This window comes from Heterodontus francisci, chromosome 3, assembly GCF_036365525.1.
Source record: "Heterodontus francisci isolate sHetFra1 chromosome 3, sHetFra1.hap1, whole genome shotgun sequence".
Taxonomy (NCBI): domain Eukaryota; kingdom Metazoa; phylum Chordata; class Chondrichthyes; order Heterodontiformes; family Heterodontidae; genus Heterodontus; species Heterodontus francisci.
In genome coordinates, this window is record NC_090373.1 from 144,728,347 (window position 1) to 144,746,517 (window position 18,171).

The 18,171-nt window shown below is 46.0% G+C and overlaps 1 protein-coding gene across 1 annotated transcript; it reads left to right on the top strand.

Annotated features, from left to right (window-relative positions):
- The first annotated feature begins 1,434 nt into the window (after positions 1 to 1,434).
- Positions 1,435 to 2,469, top strand: LOC137367148 (putative nuclease HARBI1). The gene has a single exon (XM_068028586.1). The coding sequence runs from the start codon at positions 1,435 to 1,437 to the stop codon at positions 2,467 to 2,469; it is 1,035 nt and encodes a 344-aa protein (XP_067884687.1).
- Positions 2,470 to 18,171: the final 15,702 nt, after the last annotated feature.

The window sequence follows — 18,171 nt, forward strand, 5'->3', positions numbered from 1 at the left end:
CGCTCATTGCATTGACAAAGTGTTTGGATAAGCACTTGAAGTGCAGTAACCTATAGGGCTACAGACCAAGAGCTGGAACGTGTGATTAGGCTGGATAGCTCTTCTTCAGCTAGCACAGACATGATGGGCTGAATGGCCTCTTTTTGTTTTCTAACTTTTTATGATTCTATGGCTATTGTACCCAGGTTTAGTTGCCAAGAAAGGAGAAACGTTCAAACACTGGAGGCAGTGACAGTAAGAGCGATGAGTGAAGAGGATGGAGAGGAGTTGCTCCCCTTTAGAATTGACTACCTTACCTCTGCAATGCCTTGGAGGATTTGGGAAGGCCCAATACAGAACCTACAGAACGTGACCCTGGTCAGGTCACACTTAGAGTCCTGTACACAGTTCTGGTCTCCAAACTATAAAAAGGCCATAGAACCACAGGAGAAAGTGCAAAAGGATTTACAAGCATGGTACCAGAACTGAGAGACTAATGGGAAAGACTGAAAAGGTTGGGGAGCTTTTCTTTACAAAAGAGAAATATAGAAGTGACCTGATGGAGGATTTTAAAATTATGAATAGGTTGGATAGAGTAAATATGGAAAGAACATTTCCACTTGTGGAAGAATCCAAAACTCGGGCCAGAATTTTACCTTCTCAAATTGGGTGTCCTCGGAGGCGGCTACAGCAAAAAATGACAGGCGATGATGTTGGAACGGGTCCCCGACATCATGACGTCAGATTGCCATTTTACACTCGTCAGACGGCAGGCGAGATGGGGATGCCGCTCGCTGTCCGACTTAAGGCAATTGACGGCCAATCGAAGTGATTAAAAAGCCAATTGACAGCCATTTCATATTCTGCGCATGGGTTACATGGAGGTGTCACAGACCCAGCAATTTTAACTGAGCGGCAACCGCGCTCTCACTGAAGGAGTTTGAGGTACTGGAATTTTCTGTTTTGTGTGTTTTATTTAGCAGTAAATTCAAAGGTGGGGGCTGATATCACTGGCTCACCAGGGCTAACTTGAGTGAGTAATACGCCTGGTAGAGCCACAGCTTCTGTGATTTATCCTGGGTGGGGGAGGGGGTTATAAGTTCCTGTCCTCACAGCAGGCAGCAAAAAGCTGTCCCCAATACATCTTTGGGATGCTGCTGCCATGGACATTGTCCACTCTGGAGGAGGGTCCTTCAGTCAGGTAGAGAACAGCACAAGGAGGGACAGGGGACAAGTGGCCAGGGAAATCAGCGACCTTCTGGCCAGCTGCAACCTGGTCATGGGGGAGGGGCAGAAGGCCACAGAGTGCACCGGGAGCAAACACCTGTGGGGAGACAGGTCTACCCAGCAAGCAGGGTGTACCCGCAGCAGCTGAGCTTTCTGCAGATGTCAGAGTGCCAGTGCCTTAGAAGACTGCGCCTGTCACGGGAGACTGTGACATCTCTGTGTGAGATGATGGCAGCCGAGGTCAGCTCCGACTGCGTGGGTGGCCATCCAATGCCAGTGGCACTAAAGGTCACAGTTGCTCTGAACTTCTATACATCAGGCTCATTGCAGGCTTCTACAGGAGACATGTGCAGAATCTCACAGTCATCAGCACAGCACTGTATAAAGGTGGTAACTGATGCCGTATTCAGGCGGGCCAACCAGTACATCAAGTTCCAGACTGACTCCGCCCGTCAGGCTGAGGAAACCAGGGACTTCAACACCATTGCTGGGTTCCCCATGGTCCAAAGCGTGATTGACTGCACACATATGTCCATCAGAGCACCTGCAGGTCAGCGAGGGGCCTTCATTAATCAAAAGAGATTTCACTCGATGAATGTGCACCTTGTTTGTGACCACAGTAAGAGTATTTTGCAGGTGTGTACTCATTATCCAGGAAGCAGTCACGCGCATTCATTCTCTGGAACTCCTAGATGCCAGTGCCTTTCATCCCCTGTGCCTGGAAGAATGGATACTTGGCGACAGGGTTACCCGCTGAAGATATGGCTAATGACACCTGTGAGGAACCCACGGAATGAAGCAGAGGAACGTTACAATGCGAGCCATGTGACCACCAGAGTCACCATTGAGCAGACTATAGGCCTTCTGAAGATGAGATTTAGATGCTTGGATCACTCAGGTGGTGCCCTTCGGTACTCGCCAGCAAGGGCATCTCGCATTGTTGTTGTTTACTGCGCCTTACATAACCTGAACAACGTTCAGCACAAGGCATCCTCAGACGAGGAGGGTGAAGAGTTTGAGGAGGAGGAGGAGGGGGCGCAGCCACCTGGACGTCCGGGGGAAGCAGTTGGAGGTTTGCAGGAGTTGGGTGCACGGGAGGCTCGGCAGGCTGTTTCAGGTTCAGGTGTTTCTCCTGACCTGAGGTTCATGAACTATGCAGTCTGCCAGAGACTGACATGTCAATCTAAATTCAGGCATTCACATCTGCTGGAACTCCAAAAGCAGGTGCTAATCTCAGCTGCTACAGTCCACCTTTCCATCTAACACACCATGGCCCACTGGTGCACCTCCCTCAAGTCACCATCTCATGCCGAAGAAAAAGTTGGCCTCATACATCATCAGTTACTTGAGACATAAATAAGGAAAAGGAGAACTTTAATAAAGTTTGCGGAAAGTTGCTCAAAAATTAACATGGATCAAAATCACACCAGTGAAACCTAAGTACAGTTAATGTGATTTATTTAATCATTTCCGAATGCTGCATTAGCCTTGAGGTGACCCTGGTTTGTTGAGGTGACCCTGAGCAGTCTCAGGACCACCCTCTGTCATCCTGGGATTCTGAGGTGCAGATGTCAGGGGCCAAGGAGCCTCTGCACTCATCAGGAGCACTCTGAGAGGAGCCCCTAGATGCAGACTGTTGTTCTTGCTCTGCCATACAAGGTTCATTTGGGCCTCCCTGCTGACCTGAGAGGGATGACCACCTGGAGGAGATGCCAAGTGCCTCGTCCCTCTCTCGCATAGCCACTGATACAGGGAGCTCACTGACGCTGTGATGTTGTGCAAGTCTCTGTGCATCTCCAGCAGGCACTGGGTGGCCTGCTGGAGTGGGCTCTCCACAGCAATCACCAATCTGTCAATGGAAGAAGCCACTCGCTCAGATGACAGGGACTGTGCAGTACTCATGGCCTGGAAGGACTCCACCAAAGTCCAAGCCAGAACACGCATCGTCTCTGGTAACTCCGCCAGATCTCCACGCACCTCACGCTGCACCTGCAACAAATCCCACCGAATGGATGACTTCAGAGGCTCATCATCAGCATGGAGCTCAGCACTGGCCTGACCTCCCACAGTCCTCCGAGTGTCACAGGCATCGGCCGAAACTGCCTCTGGCAGCTGGTCCGGCACTTGAGCAATGCTGGCTCCAGGTTGTGACCAGGAATCTGAATGCGCTATTAGCCCAACCAAGGTGACTGTATCTGAGCTGGTACTTAGTGTGGGGAAAGGATGCATCGCTGCATCCCCTGAGATCCCCTCCTCCTCCTCAGTGGTGGTCAGATGTCCCCCGGATACGTCGCCTGGCAGCAACTGTGATTCACCTGCAGGGGAAAACGGAATGATCAATTCTGATCGGCACTCCGAATTGAAGGTCGCATCTTAGACTGCAGTCTGGTTACATGTCTGTGAGTTTGACCATGTGAACAACCTTCATTGCTTGAACCCCACCCCCCTTCACCCCACTGCCTGAACTCTGGGGAACTCACTCTCCTGGCCAGGTGCTCCGGCGTCACCATCAGAAACTGACTGGCCTCCATCCTCACCAGCAAGTAGTAATGCCTCCTCCTCCACAGGATTGAGAATGGTAATGACTGGCACACTGCCACCAGTCCGTGCCCTCTCACGGGCACTCTGGGCCTCTTCTCCTGTGAAGACACATAACAATCATTTCAGTTACTTAACTTGAAGGAGCACCTGTTCATGCCTCTTACTGCATGCTGCCTCTAGGACCATTACCATTCAAGTGTAAGGTTGGCACACTTCTGGATCCTTGTGTGGGTCAGATATGCCTGGCATATGCCCCATGACAGGGCTGCAGCCATTCACTCCAGATGGAGAGCTTCCTCTTTGCAGCTTCAACACTTGGATACCCCCCCATCTGAGTACAAAGCAACGAGGACTGAGATAGGCCACTCACCCTGGCAGAGCGGAGAAGGTCGTTGGCCTATTTGTGGCACGTGATCCATGTCCTCCTCACAAGTCTGTGGCTGCTGACCTCCTCCGCAACTTCCATCCATACCTTGTTGGTGATCTGGGGAGGCCTCTTCTTTCTGTGTGTTGGGACAAGGACCTTCCGCCTTGCCTCAGACAGCTGGAGGAATACATGCAGGGAGTCATTTGAGAACCTTGGGGCCATGCGGTTGGTTCTCTCTGCTATTGGCGCAAGTGGGTATTGGTCCTCCAAGGTCTCAGGTTGGTATTTGTGAAGGTCAAGTGAGTTGCCCCTTTCAGTCCGAGGAAAGCTCTTGTTCCCCTCAGCCTGCTATATGTGTCCTCAATGTAACTCCTGCTCCTTCCACCATCTTCTGAGAAGCAAGTAGCCTTCTCAGAGCCACTAAAGGGGCTGACAGTCCTTTTAAACAGCTGTCAGCACCTTCTTCCGGCTCTTGCCCCACCCCCGCTGACACTGACCGTCGTGCCCGCATGCACCTTTTCTATTCAAAAGTCCACCGGCGAGACGCTAATTGGATACCTGGCGCTTAATCGCGGCAGCAGTTGACCGCAGAGCGGGAGCGGCGCCGGCACCAGCTTCTGCTTCCTGGACCGCTGCCCCGCGGGGTCATGTTACATTCTGGCCTAGGGGTCATAAATACAAGATAGTTACTTATAAAGGGAGGTGGTGGTGTATTGGTATTGTCACTGGACTAGTAACCCAGAGACCCAGGGTATTGTTCTGGGGACATGGGTTCGAATTCCACCATGGCAGAAGGTGGAATTTGAATTCAATTAACAAATAAAATCTGGAACTAAAAGCAAGTCTAATAATATCCTTTAGGGAAAGAAATCTGCTGTCCTTACCTCGTCTGGCCTACGTGATTCCAGACCCATAGCAATGTGGATGATTCTTAAAATACCCACTGACATGGCTGAGCAAACCACTCAGTTGTACCTAATTGCTACGAAGTCAGTATGGAATGAAACCGGACGGACCACACGCATCGACCAAGGCACCGGAAACGACAATGGCAAACAGAGCCCTGTCGACCATGCAAAGTCCTCCTTACTAACATCTGGGGGCTTGTGCCAAAGTTGGGAGAGCTGTCCCACAGACTAGTCAAGAAACAGCCTGACATAGTCATACTCTCGGGATCATACCTTACAGCCAATGTCCCTGACACTGCAATCACTATCCCTGGCTATGTCCTGTCCCATCGGCAGGACAGACCCAGCAGAGGTGGCGGCATAGTGGTATACAGTCGGCAGAGAGTTGCCCTAGGAGTCCTCAACATTGACTCCAAACCCCATGAAGTCTCAAGGCAACAGGTTAAACATGGGCAAGGAAACCTCCTGCTGATTATCACCTACTGCTCTCCTCAGCTGATGAATCAATACTCCTCCATGTTGAACACCACTTGGAGGAAGCACTGAAGGTGGCAAGGGCGCAGAATGTACTCTCGGTGGGGGACTGCAATGTCCATCACTAAGAGTGGCTCGGTAGCACCATTACTGACCGAGCTGGCTGTGTCCTAAAGGACATAGATGCTAGACTGGGTCTGCGGCAGGTGGTGAGCGAATCAGCAAGAGTGAAAAACATACTTGACTTCATCCTCACCAATCTGCCTGCCGCAGATACATCTGTCCATGACAGTATTGGTAGGAGTGACCTTGTGGAGGCGAAAGCCTGTCTTCACATTGAGGATACCCTCCATCGTGTTGTGTGGCACAACCACCTTGCTAAATGGGATAGATTTTGAACAGATCTGGCAATGCAAAACTGGGCATCCATGAGGTGCTGTGGACCATCAGCAGCAGCAGAATTGTACTCAACCATAATCTGTAACCTCATGGCCTGGCATATCCCCCACTCTACCATTACCATCAAGCTGCGGGATCAACCCTGGTTCAATGAAGAGTGCAGGAGGCCATGTCAGGAGCAGCACCAGGCATTCCTAAAAATGAGGTGTCAACCTGGTGAAGCTACAACACAACACTACTTGCATGCCAAGCAGCATGCGATAGTCAAAGCTAAGCAATCCCACAACCAACGGATCAGATCTAAGCTCTGCAATCCTGCCACATCCAGTTGTGAATTTCGGTGGACAATTAAACAACTAACAGGAGGAGGTGGCTCCACAAATATCTCCATCCTCAATGATGGGGGATCCCAGCACATCAGTGCAAAAGATAAGGCAGAAGGATTTGCAACAATCTTCATCCAGAAGTGATCCATCTCGGCCTCATCCTGAAGTCCCCAGCATCACAGATGCCAATCTTCAGCCAATTCGATTCACTCCGTGTGACTCAAGAAACCACTGAATGCACTGGATACTGCAAAGGCTATGGGCCCTGACAACATTCCGGCAATAGTACTGAAGATCTGTGCTCCAGAACATGCCGCGCCCCTAGCCAAGCTGTTCCAGTACAGCTACAACACTGGCATTTACCCAGCAATGAGGAAAATTAGCTAGGTATGTCCTGTACACAAAAAGCAGGACAAATGCAACCCAACCAATTACCACCCCATCAGTCTACTCTCGATCATCAGTAAAATGATGGAAGGAGTCATTGACAGTGCTATCAAGTGGCACTTGCTGAGGAGTAACCTGCTCAGTGACGCTCAGTTTGGGTTCCATGGGGCCATTCAGCTCCTGACCTCATTACAGCCTTGATCCAAACATGGACAAAAGAGCTGAACTCCAGAGGTGAGGTGAGAGTGACTGCCCTTGACATCAAGACAGCATTTGACCGAGTATGGCATCAAGGAGCCCTAGCAAAACTGAGGTCAATGGGAATCAGGGGGAAAACTCTCTGCTGGTTGGCATCGTACCTAACGCAAAGGAAGATGGTTGTGGTTGTTGGAAGTCAATCATCTGAGCTCCAGGACATCACTGCAGGAATTCCTCAGGGTAGTGTCCTAGGCCCAACCATCTTCAGCTGCTTCATCAATGACCAGCCTTCCATCAAAAGGTCAGAAGTGGGAATGTTCGCTGATGATAGAACAATGTTCAGCACCATTCGTGACTCCTCAGATACTGAAGCAGTCCATGTAGAAATACAGCAAGATCTAGACAATATCCAGGCTTGGCCTGATAAGTAGCAAGTAACATTTGCGCCAGACAAGTGCCCGGCAATGACCATCTCCAACAAGAGAGAATCTATCCATATCCCCTTGACATTCAATGAAATTACCATTGCTGAGTCCCTCACTATCAACATCCTAGGGGCTACCATTGACCAAAAACTGAACTGGAGTAGCCATATAAATACTGTGGCTACAAGAGCAGGTCAGAGGCCATAAATCCTGCGACGAGTAACTCACCTCCTGACTCCCCAAAGCCTATCCACCATCTACAAGGCACAAGTCAGGAGTGTGATGGAATACTCTCCACTTGCCTGGATGGATGCAGCTCCAATGGCACTCAAGAAGCTCGACACCATCCAGGACAAAGCAGCCTGCTTGATTGGCACACCATCCACAAACATTCACTCCCTCCACCACCGATGCACAGTGGCAGCATTGTGTACCATCTACAAGATGCACTGCAGCAATGCACCAAGGCTAGATTAGATTAGGTTAGATTAGATTAGAGATACAGCACTGAAACAGGCCCTTCGGCCCACCGAGTCTGTGCCGACCCTCAACCACCCATTTATACTAATCCTACACTAATTCCATATTCCTACCACATCCCCACCTGTCTCTATTTCCCTACCACCTACCTATACTAGGGGCAATTGCTAATGGCCAATTTACCTAGCAACCTGCAAGTCTTTGGCTTGTGGGAGGAAACCGGAGCAAAACCTGCGACCTCTACCACCTAGAAGAACAAGGATAGCAGATGCATGGGAACACCACTACCTGCAAGCTCCTGTTCAAGCCACACACCATCCCGACTTGGAACTATATCACCGTTCCTTCACTGTCGCTGGGTCAAACTCCTGGAACTCCCTTCCTAACAGCACTGTGGGTGTACCTACCTCACATGGACTGCAGTGGTTCAAGAAGGCAGATCACCATCACCTTCTCATGGGTAATTAAGGATGGGCAATAAATGCTGGCCTGGCCAGCAATGCCCAGATCCCATGAAATGAACTTAAAAAAGAAGTCCAAAAGGAAAATGAGGAAAATTTATTTTTACTCAGAGAGTGTTTAGAATGTGGAACTCGCAATTACTGGAATTGATTGAGGCAAATAGTTTAAATGCTTTCAAAAGAAAACTCAACCAATACATGAGAGGAAAGGAAATAGAAAGATATGCTGAAAGGCTGAGATGTGGCAGCTGGAATGTGAGGAAATCCGTATGGAATATAATAACCAGAACAGATCAGTTGGGCCGAATGGCCTGTTTCTGTGCTGCATATTCCATGTATTCCTACACCATCTCTCAGCTGAGCCTGAGGGTGGTGTCTCAGGGTAGTTTGGGCACACCCCGTGATATGCCCCCAAACCACTGCAAAGGCAAGGAAAGGGATGGAAGATTCATTTACATTCAATTGGAATTGCTGCTTTCGAGGCAATGGGAGGAAAATTGCAGGATCTAAGTTTTGTGTTATCCTTTGTTAACTATGATACGGACAAGAAATGGCCAGAAAATGTGAACTTTCATAAGTCAACACTGAAATATAATATAGGCAAGGACCAATGTACGCATTCTCCTATAATGATATTATATCTAGATGACTTACTTTAACAGTAAAACAGTTGTTAATTTAACTTCTATAATTAACCATATGTTCTCAAAAATACAGGAAGCCAGTGAGGGATGGTGTTATATGATCTAATTGCAGTGATCCCAAAGGCCAGATTTCAAGTATCCAATCAGTCATTGGGGTAATTGACCATGGAAACATTGGGAACTGGAGTCACCAATTCAGCTCCTCAAACTTGCTGAACCATTCAATTAGATCATGGTTGATCTGTACCTCAACTCCATTTTTCCACCTTTGCTCCATAACTCTTGATACCATTACTGAACAGAAGTCTACCTATCTCAGTCTTGAAAGCTCCAATTGACCCAGCATCCACAGCCTTTTGGGGGGAGAATTCTACATTTCTACGACGCTTTGTGCGGAAAGTGCTTTCTGTTACTGCTGCTGAATGAAATGGCTTAGCTCTAATTTGAAGATTATGTCTGTTTGATCTTAATTCATCCACCAGAAGAAATGATTTATCCATATCTACCCCATCAAATCTTTTTAACATTTTAAATACCTTGATCAGATCACTCTTTAATCTTCTATACTAAAGGGAATACAAGCCAAGTTTATGCACCTGTCCTCATAATTTAATCCTCTAAGTGCCGGTTTCATTCTGATGAATCTGCACTGGTCCAAGGTTCATATATCCTTCCTGAAATGCAAATTTCCTTTGAGTTTTTATTTTTCCTGAGCACAAAGAGTGTCTACCTTCACATATATCCTCACTGCCTGGATGTTACACAGGAAAAGTACCCCCAAATTGCACTTCTCCCGTCGAGCAACAGGATCACATTGATTTCCTATTCCTGGCAATTTAAATAGCTTAGAGAGATCCCAGGTAGAGTCAGGAAAATCAAAGCAGCTGTAGGCCTCTCAGGTCCATACTTCTGAGAATAGCCACAGTGATTAGGGCAGTTTAGCTGCTGATCTATCTGGCTTGTGCTTGCAGAAGATGAAGGCCGGGCTGACCACCAACACACAGCCCAAACCCAATCACCGCCCCCACCTCCCAGAATAGTCTCAGAAATTCTGGGGCTACATTAAAAGGGAGAAGCCTTGCTGATTCAGGTGTCTGTCCTTTTCACCTTACCTTTGCACCTAAGCGTTTTCTGGAGGCAAGGGCTAGGAAAATTGGCTCTATAAAGTATTAGAATCTTGCAACCATTCAAAAAGTAAATCCTTGAATGCTATAATGTCTGCATTATGTTATTTTTACTTTTATTCATTAGGTTGACCACTTACTCAACAAATGCTTGCTTTTGTTGATAAAATCTATGAGTCAGATAATTTAATATGAAGGCATTAAGACCCTGCCAGTAACTGGCCATAGCTACAGCTCATGTGCGAAGGCTCCATTTTCCACAAAAGAGCATTTTCATTTGCAGCCAGTGGTATTCTAAACTCAAACAGAGGTGAGATGGCATTATTCAAACTTACTGTCTCAGCATTCCCTCAATCTATGATAATATGTTCTAATGACTGAAAAATGAAGATGCTGCTGGTGAGCTGAATGAAGCTCAGAAGGAGTCAGTGGCAGGCATGCAGGTCCCAGACTGAATTATTTGCTCATACAAAATATAACAAATATGAAACTTTTGTTTCCTAAGATATCCAGCTACATTACCAACACCTGAAAGAAGATTGTACTTACGCAATGTGAAATTAATTGGCGTAACACTACTTCCACGAAGGCCTACCTAGATTTCCTGAGGGTAAATTGTGCCGCCAACGGCTACTTACCTGGCTCGCGTGGCATTCTCCAAGGATTTGGCTGCAAGCAGGAGCTTCTCCTCTGTGCACCTGAACGCGTTGAACGGACGCTATCTAACCAGCTGATGAACTCATGGTCCCTGAATTTCTGCATGACAGCATTCCTTTAAAAAAGAAAAGGCTACCTGCATCACGTGAATGGCAGACAATGCTGCTGGGGCCTCCTGCTGAATGCAGACCTTGTCAGCAGCATTAGACAGCACAGAGCAGCGCTGGAGACACATCAGCTAGTGTACAATAATTCAGATGAGGTGGGTACACAAACTTAGTGTATTGCCCACCTCGATCTGAATGGGCACTGGCACATCACGAATTGTGACTCCCACATCCAAAATCAGGAGAAATGTATTTTTAGCCTGTAGAATTTAACAGATTTGGAAAATAATAACTTTTAAAAATGTTATCAAACACAACAGGACGAAAAAATAATCAATTCCCAAAGAGGGTTGCAGAATAATTGGATTTCAGTGTGCAACAGTTGAAAGGACATCATTAAGATGGACTGCCACCAAAGAAACATCTAACTTGGCCAGAGGACAATACAGCAAAGATTCTCATATTCAGTCCGGACAGGAAGGATCTAGCTTGATGTGCCAGATGGCTGTTCGGTTTAAATTACAGCCCTTTCTTCCATGCAGCCTCCCAGCACAGTAAAAGTAATTGGAAAAGCATTGTATATAAGTGTAATTTAAACAGCATGCTGACAAGGTTTTAAAGCAGTCATCAAGAGATACACTTCATCTGTTTTAGTAAGTTATTTCCAAAATAATGTCTGCCTCCCACAGATGAATTGTTGTCCTCTCTAAATTTGTTCAATCTGCTGCAGAGACTAGTGCAATTTCTTCTGGCACCAAGGGGTAAAGAATCCTTCAATGAGGAAGAGTCATTGCCTGTAGCTATCGAACAATTTCAAAACAGGAGTTCACCATCAGTCCACCCTCAGTCCCCAGAAACAGCCAGGAATCCCATTAAGAAAGAAAGAACGTGCATCTATAGAGTGTCTTTCAAGACCTTGGGAAGTCCCAAAGCACTTTACAGCTTTAAAGTTGAGTAACTGTTGTTAAACCGGTCACCATGGCCTCCACAGGTCCAACCAGAGATTGCTGAAATGTTCAGAAGATTCGATCTGGCTGATGAAGGGATATATCATAAAAAACAATAACTTGCATTTATACAGCACCGCTCGTGCAGTGAAACATCTCACAGGAGTATTATCAAACACCAAGTTGATACTGAGCTACTAATGGAGATATTAGGACGGGTGAGCAAAAACTTAGTCAAAGAGATAAGTCTTAAGGAAAAAGATAGCAGTAGAGAGGCAGAGAGTTTTGGTGAGGACTTCCAGAGCTTAGACCCAGCAGCTGAAGGCACGACTGCCAATGGTGGAGCGATGGAAATCATGATGCACAGAGACCAGAATTGGAGGAGTGCAGGTATCTCAGAGGATTGTAGAGCTGGCATCAGCCACAAGAAGCAAATACAAGCCTTGCTACATTGTCAGATGCTCAGACACCGGAAGTTGAGGATAAACATCTACTCAAGGAGGCTATAGACATGATGTATGGACAATATGTGTGTGTTCTGAGAACATTCAGAGGCATACTAACGTGGCGAGACAGAAAAATATTATGCAGTTGTTTTGGCCACAGTTAGCTAATCAGATGGATTGCTTATTTAATCTGCTGGATATACTGATACAAAATCAACAACTGTTCCGATTGGTTCAGGATGTGAAAAAAAGACTTGCATTCATAATAGCACTTTTCAAAACCGCTGGATGTCTTTCCAGCCAATGAAGTACTTTTGAAATATAGTCCTGTTGTAATGTAGGAAACACAGCAACCAATTAGTGCACAGCAAGCTCCCCCAAACAGAAAAGTGAAAATGACCAGGTAATCTGTTCTTGTGATGTTGATTGAGGGATAAATATTAGCCAGGACACTGGGGAGAACTCCCCTGCTCGTCTTCGAACTCGAGACATGGGATCTTTTACGCTCACCTGAGAGGGCAGATGAGGCCTCAGTTTAATGTCTCATACAAAAGATGACACATCCTATTTACAACTTCTATGTAGAAGCACCTGAAATCTTTTTCATGGAAGGTGTAGTTTGAGCATCCTCTTCAATTGTCACTGAAATGCTCACCTCTTCTAGGGTATCTCCATGTGGAACATCTTTCAGTGGCTGCATGGTCAATCAAACAATCAAACTGCACGGAAGGAAAGGTTGTAATTTAAAAATGGTTTCTTTGGAAGCCCAGCACCCTGAAACAAGCGACATTATATAAATTCAACCTCATATTTGGGCAGTGTTCTATAATTGTCATGGTCAGCCTGATAACCTAGAGATCATGACTCTGAATTTCAGTGGGGGTAGTCTCAATCTTTGACCATAACTTCAAAGGGTGATCAGTAGAACCTACAGAGAAACAGCATGTATTTCTGTTTTTGACCAGTTATGCCATTTCTCTGAGCTTTCCACTGATCTACTGACAGGTTTACAGCAGGAGATCAGGTCAAAGCCTGCAGAAATTTAGGGTTCATGAGCTCACCATGGCAAATTATGAAAATGGAATGAATAAATCTGGGAACTTTCACAGGAAAACAAGCCCATGTAAATTGCTAGATTGTTGCAAAAACCAATTGCCTCAATGATGCTCTTCAAAGAAGGGCACATTGACATAACAGTTACATAGAAGAAGGAGGCCATTCAGCCCACCGTGTCCATGCTGGCTCCCTGCAAGAGCAACTCAGCTAGTCCCACTCCACCGCCCTTTTCCTGTAGCCCTGCAATTTCTTCAGGAGCCTATCCAATTCCCTTTTGAAAACCACAATTGAATCTGCCTCCACCACACTCTCAGGCAGTGCATTCCAGATCCTAAGCACTCGTTGTGTGAAAGAAGTTTTTCTAATGTTGCTGTTGCTTCTTTTGCCAATCACCCTGAATTGGTGTCCTCTGGTTCTCTACCCTTCCACCAATGGGAATAGTTTCTCTCTACCTACTCTGTCCAGATCCCTAATGATTTTGAACACCTCTATCAAATCTTCTCTTAACCTTCTCTGCTCTCAGGAGAACAGCCCCAGCTTCTCCAATGTAGGCACGTAACTGAAGTCCCTCATTCCTGGAATTATTCATGTAAATCTTTTCTGCACCCTCTCTAAAGCCTTCAAATCCTTCCTAAAGTGCAGTGCCAGAATCGGACACAATACTCCAGTACAGGCTGAACCAATGTTTTATAAAGGTTCATCATAACTTCCCTGCTTTTGTACTCTGTGCCTCTATTTATATAACCCAGGATCCCATAAGCCTTTTTAGCCACTTTCTCAACCTGCCCTGTCACTTTCAATGATTTGTGCAGCTCCACCCCCAGGTCTCTCTGTTCCTGCACCCTCTTTAGAATTGTATCCTTTATTTTATATTGACTTTCCTTATTCATCTTACCAAAATGCATCACTTCACAATTCTCAGCATTAAATTTCATCTGCCAGTTGTCTGCCTATTCCACCAGCCTGTCTATGTCCTCTTGAATTCTATCACTATCCTCACAGTTCACAATACTTCCAAGTTTTCTCGTCTGCAAATTTTGAAATTGTGCCTGTGCACCCAATTCAAGCTCATTAATATATATCAAGAAAAGCAGTGGTCTTAGAACCAACCCCTATAGAATCCCACTGTATGTCTTCCTCCAGTCAGAAAAACAACTGTTCATCACTACGCTCTGTTTCCTGTCACTCAACCTACTTTGTATCCATGCTGCTACTGTCACCTTTATTCCATGGACTCTAACTTTGCTGACAAGGCACCTCAGAGAAGCCTTTTTGGAGTTCATGTACATCACATTAACCGCATTACCCTCATCAGCCCTCTCTATTACATCATCAAAAAACTCAATCAAGTTATCTAAACATGATTTACCTTTAACAAATCCATGCTGGTTTTCCTTAATTAATCCACACTTGTCTAAATGACTGATAATTTTTTCCCGATTATCATTTCTGAATGGTTTCCCAATTCCGAGGCTAAACTGTAACATTTGCAATCCTTCAGTCCTCTGGCACCACCCCTGTATCTAAGGAGGATTGGAAGATTATGGCCAGTACCTCTGCAATTTCCACCCTTACTTCCCTCAGCATTCTCAGATGCATCCCATTGGATCCTGGTGACTTATTAACTTTAAGTACAGCTAGCCTTTCTGATACCTCATTATCAATTTTTAGCTGATCCAGTATCTCAACCACTTCTTCTTTCACTATGACTTTCGCAGTATCTTCTTCGATGGTAAAAACAGATGCAATGAACTCATTTAGTACCTCAGCCTCCATACATCAATCCCCTTTTTGGTCACTAATCAGCTCCACCCTTCCTCTTACTACCATTTTACTATTTATGTGCTATAGAAAACTTCTGGATTTCCTTTTATGTTAACTGCTAGTCTCTTCTCATACTGTCTCTTTGTCTTTTCCACTTCCCCTCTGAACTTCCTACATTTGCCATGGTTCTCATTTGTATTATCAACCCGACATTTACCATACACACCATTTTTCTGCTTCATCTTACTCTCTATCTCTTTCGTCATCCCATCCAGGGAGCTCTAGCTTTGGTTGCCCTACCTTTCCCCCTCATGGACTGTACCTGAACCATCTCCTCTTCAAAGGCAACTCATTGTTCCTATACAGTTTTGCCTGCCTATCTTTGATTCCAATTTACCTGGGACAGATCCATTCTCATCCCACAGTCATCCCTACCTGTGTCATCTACATATATGCCCAGTTCAAATGATGTGGTTGCCTCTCAATACTCACTGAAATTAGCTAACAAGCCACTATGTTGTAGAACCAAACTGCTAAAAAGCACAGAGTCACAGTACCATCTTCTCAGGGGAGCTGGAGATGGGCAATAAATAACACCTTGCCAGCATCAGCATTCTGAGAACAATTTTTAAAAAACCTTAAGTTTAAAAACTACAACAAAAGATTCATGTCTTAATCTTTTTATTCAAATTTACATATCCATACAATTATAAAGCCTCCACAGTCCTAAACACTCCTCAAATTCCTGTGTCTTAATCTGCTACAAATACGTAGGTAATTTTGCCTACATAACAACCATGGTTTTACTTCAAAAGTAATTCATGGAAAAAGCCCCAGAATTAATGCTGGCGGCAGGGTCCCATTGCTGGGCCTGAAAGGAGGGAGCGAACCTGCTCGTGCAGTCAACGGAACCCAGGGCTGCATCTTGTCAGCAACAGCCAATTAATTAATTAATTAAAGAACCACAGGCCAATCAGAGAGTCAGCTGCTATGCAGCCTCAGCAGCACCACCGGATGCAGTGGCCACTGCTGAGGCTGCACCTGGAGGTCGAGGGTGCATCGATTAACATGTCAGGCAACCCCAGCAAGGTGAGGGGGGGGGTGGTGGTGTTGGTGAGGGCAGGCAGCGCCATTGCTGCAGAGGTGGTCATTGCCACTGGGGGATCCCTCAGTGGTCCAGAGTGCCCAGAAAGGAGGGCCCTTCCTCCCCACACTGGAGCACCCCCCGGGAGGCCACCATGGTTTACTTGGCAGACTCCTGACATGGCAGAACAACTCCAACTCCCCCACTCCCCCCACCCACCACCCCCCCCTCCAACCCTGCCAGCAGAGGTAGGAAGAGGCCCTTGATCGGCCACTTAAGTGGCTCATTTGGGCTCTGGGCAGGAGGGTCTGTTGCCTTCCCATGCCATCTTGCCAGCCTTCCTGTCTCCTGGTCTGTCCCCAATGGGTTGGTAAAATCCCACCCATTGTGGCAGTGAAGCGCTCTGGGACATGACAGGCACTATATAAATACATGTTCTTCTTTCTCTCACTTTTCCTTTAAATGATGCAATGGGGCCAATTTTCACTGAAGTACTCCAAATATCACAGTGCTGAATTTACAATTGTGTTCCCACTCTCAATACGCTTGCCGCTATACTCCAGTAAAGGGATCTTATGACTTACATAGGACTCTGACACAACTTACAGGTACCAACGGGTGGAGCGAGTTTCATGTGTGCTCCAACCATTGGCACTAGGCATGGAGCAGCCTCACCAGCAGTCCTTAAAGGGATTCTTTGCAGGACACTTACAAAAATAACAGATGTAAGCTTAAAAAAGACTTATGTGGAGTAGGAGGAGGGCAGCAGGCACATGGGAACATCACCACCTGCAAGTTCCCCTCCAAGTTACAACCATACTGACTTGGAAATATATCACCATTCCTTCATCGTCACTGGGTCAAAATCCTGGAACTCCCTCCCGAACAGCACTATGGGAATATCTTCACCACACGGATTACAACGGTTCGAGAAGGTGGTTCCCCATCGTCTTCTCAGGAGCATTAGGGATGGACAATAAATGCCAGTAACGTCCACATCCCATGAATGAATAAAAAAACCTGATGCTGCATATTGGCTCTGGATTTAATGGCCTATCATGGAGCATCCAAAACTTATCATTGTATTCTAACTATGGCCTAAACATTGCTTTGAACAAATTTGTCAATATCTCTTTGTTCTTGGACTTGACATCCCTATTTATAAATATCACGTTCTACTGTATCATCAGTAAATTTTGTAGCTTGGGCACTAGGAGGAATTTCCGTGAGACTGCTCCACATCTATAAGGGCACAAGGAACCAAGGAAATGGGTCAGGTTTGCAGCAGAATAGGAAGGGAGAAAGATAGTCCTACCCACTGTTTCTCCATTCCAAAGAGGAGAATCTCACCTCTGCTGCCCATTAGTCATATGTTTGATTGGACTGAAGGATGCTCTATCTAATCATGACAGTGTTGTATGTGGCCTGTAGAATATGGATCAACGTTAAACTCGTGTCCATATATGTGAAATTTCTTTCTTTGAAACATATTTAATCTCCCACAGATACTGAGCATTTTGGAAAGATAGATAAGCTCAAAAAATTCAGAGATCTGGGGACAGAAAGAATACTTTGGGGTAAATAAGTGTCTTCATCATATGAAGTGGATCACCCGCACAGTATAGAAAGACACGATCTTCACCCATCTGATTTTCAACCCATTGTTTTCCCCAACATTTTCCCTTACAGCAACAAGTGCAATATTTCAATTCAGGTGAAGAGTGTTTTCCTTTAACACCAGTTTGCATTTATACAGTGCCTTTAGTGTAGAAAAATATGCCAAAGTACTTTGCAGAGCTTGTAAGGAAAAAAATGGATGCCAAGGCATAGATGGAGATAATAGGAGAGGTGACCAAAAACTTGGTCAATGAGCTAGGTTTTAAGAAGAGTCTTAATGAAGGAGAGGGAGGTGGAGAGGTGGAGGGGTTCAGGGAGAGAATTCCAAAGCTTAGGGCCTAAACAGATGGAGGCACAGCTAGCAATGGCATGGCAAAGGAAGGTTGAGACCCACACAAGGCCAGAGTCAGATGGATGGAGTGGTGTTGTCAAGCTGGAGGAGGTTACACAGCTCGGGAGGGGTAGTGCTATGAAGGCATTTAAACACAAGAGGAATTTTAAATTTGAGTCATTTTACTGGGAGCAAGCAGCAGGGTGAGAGGTAATGAGTGAG

Coding starts and splice junctions, on each gene's coding strand:
- LOC137367148 (XM_068028586.1), top strand. CDS start 1,435: ATGGCAGCCGAGGTCAGCTCCGACTGCGTGGGTGGCCATCCAATGCCA.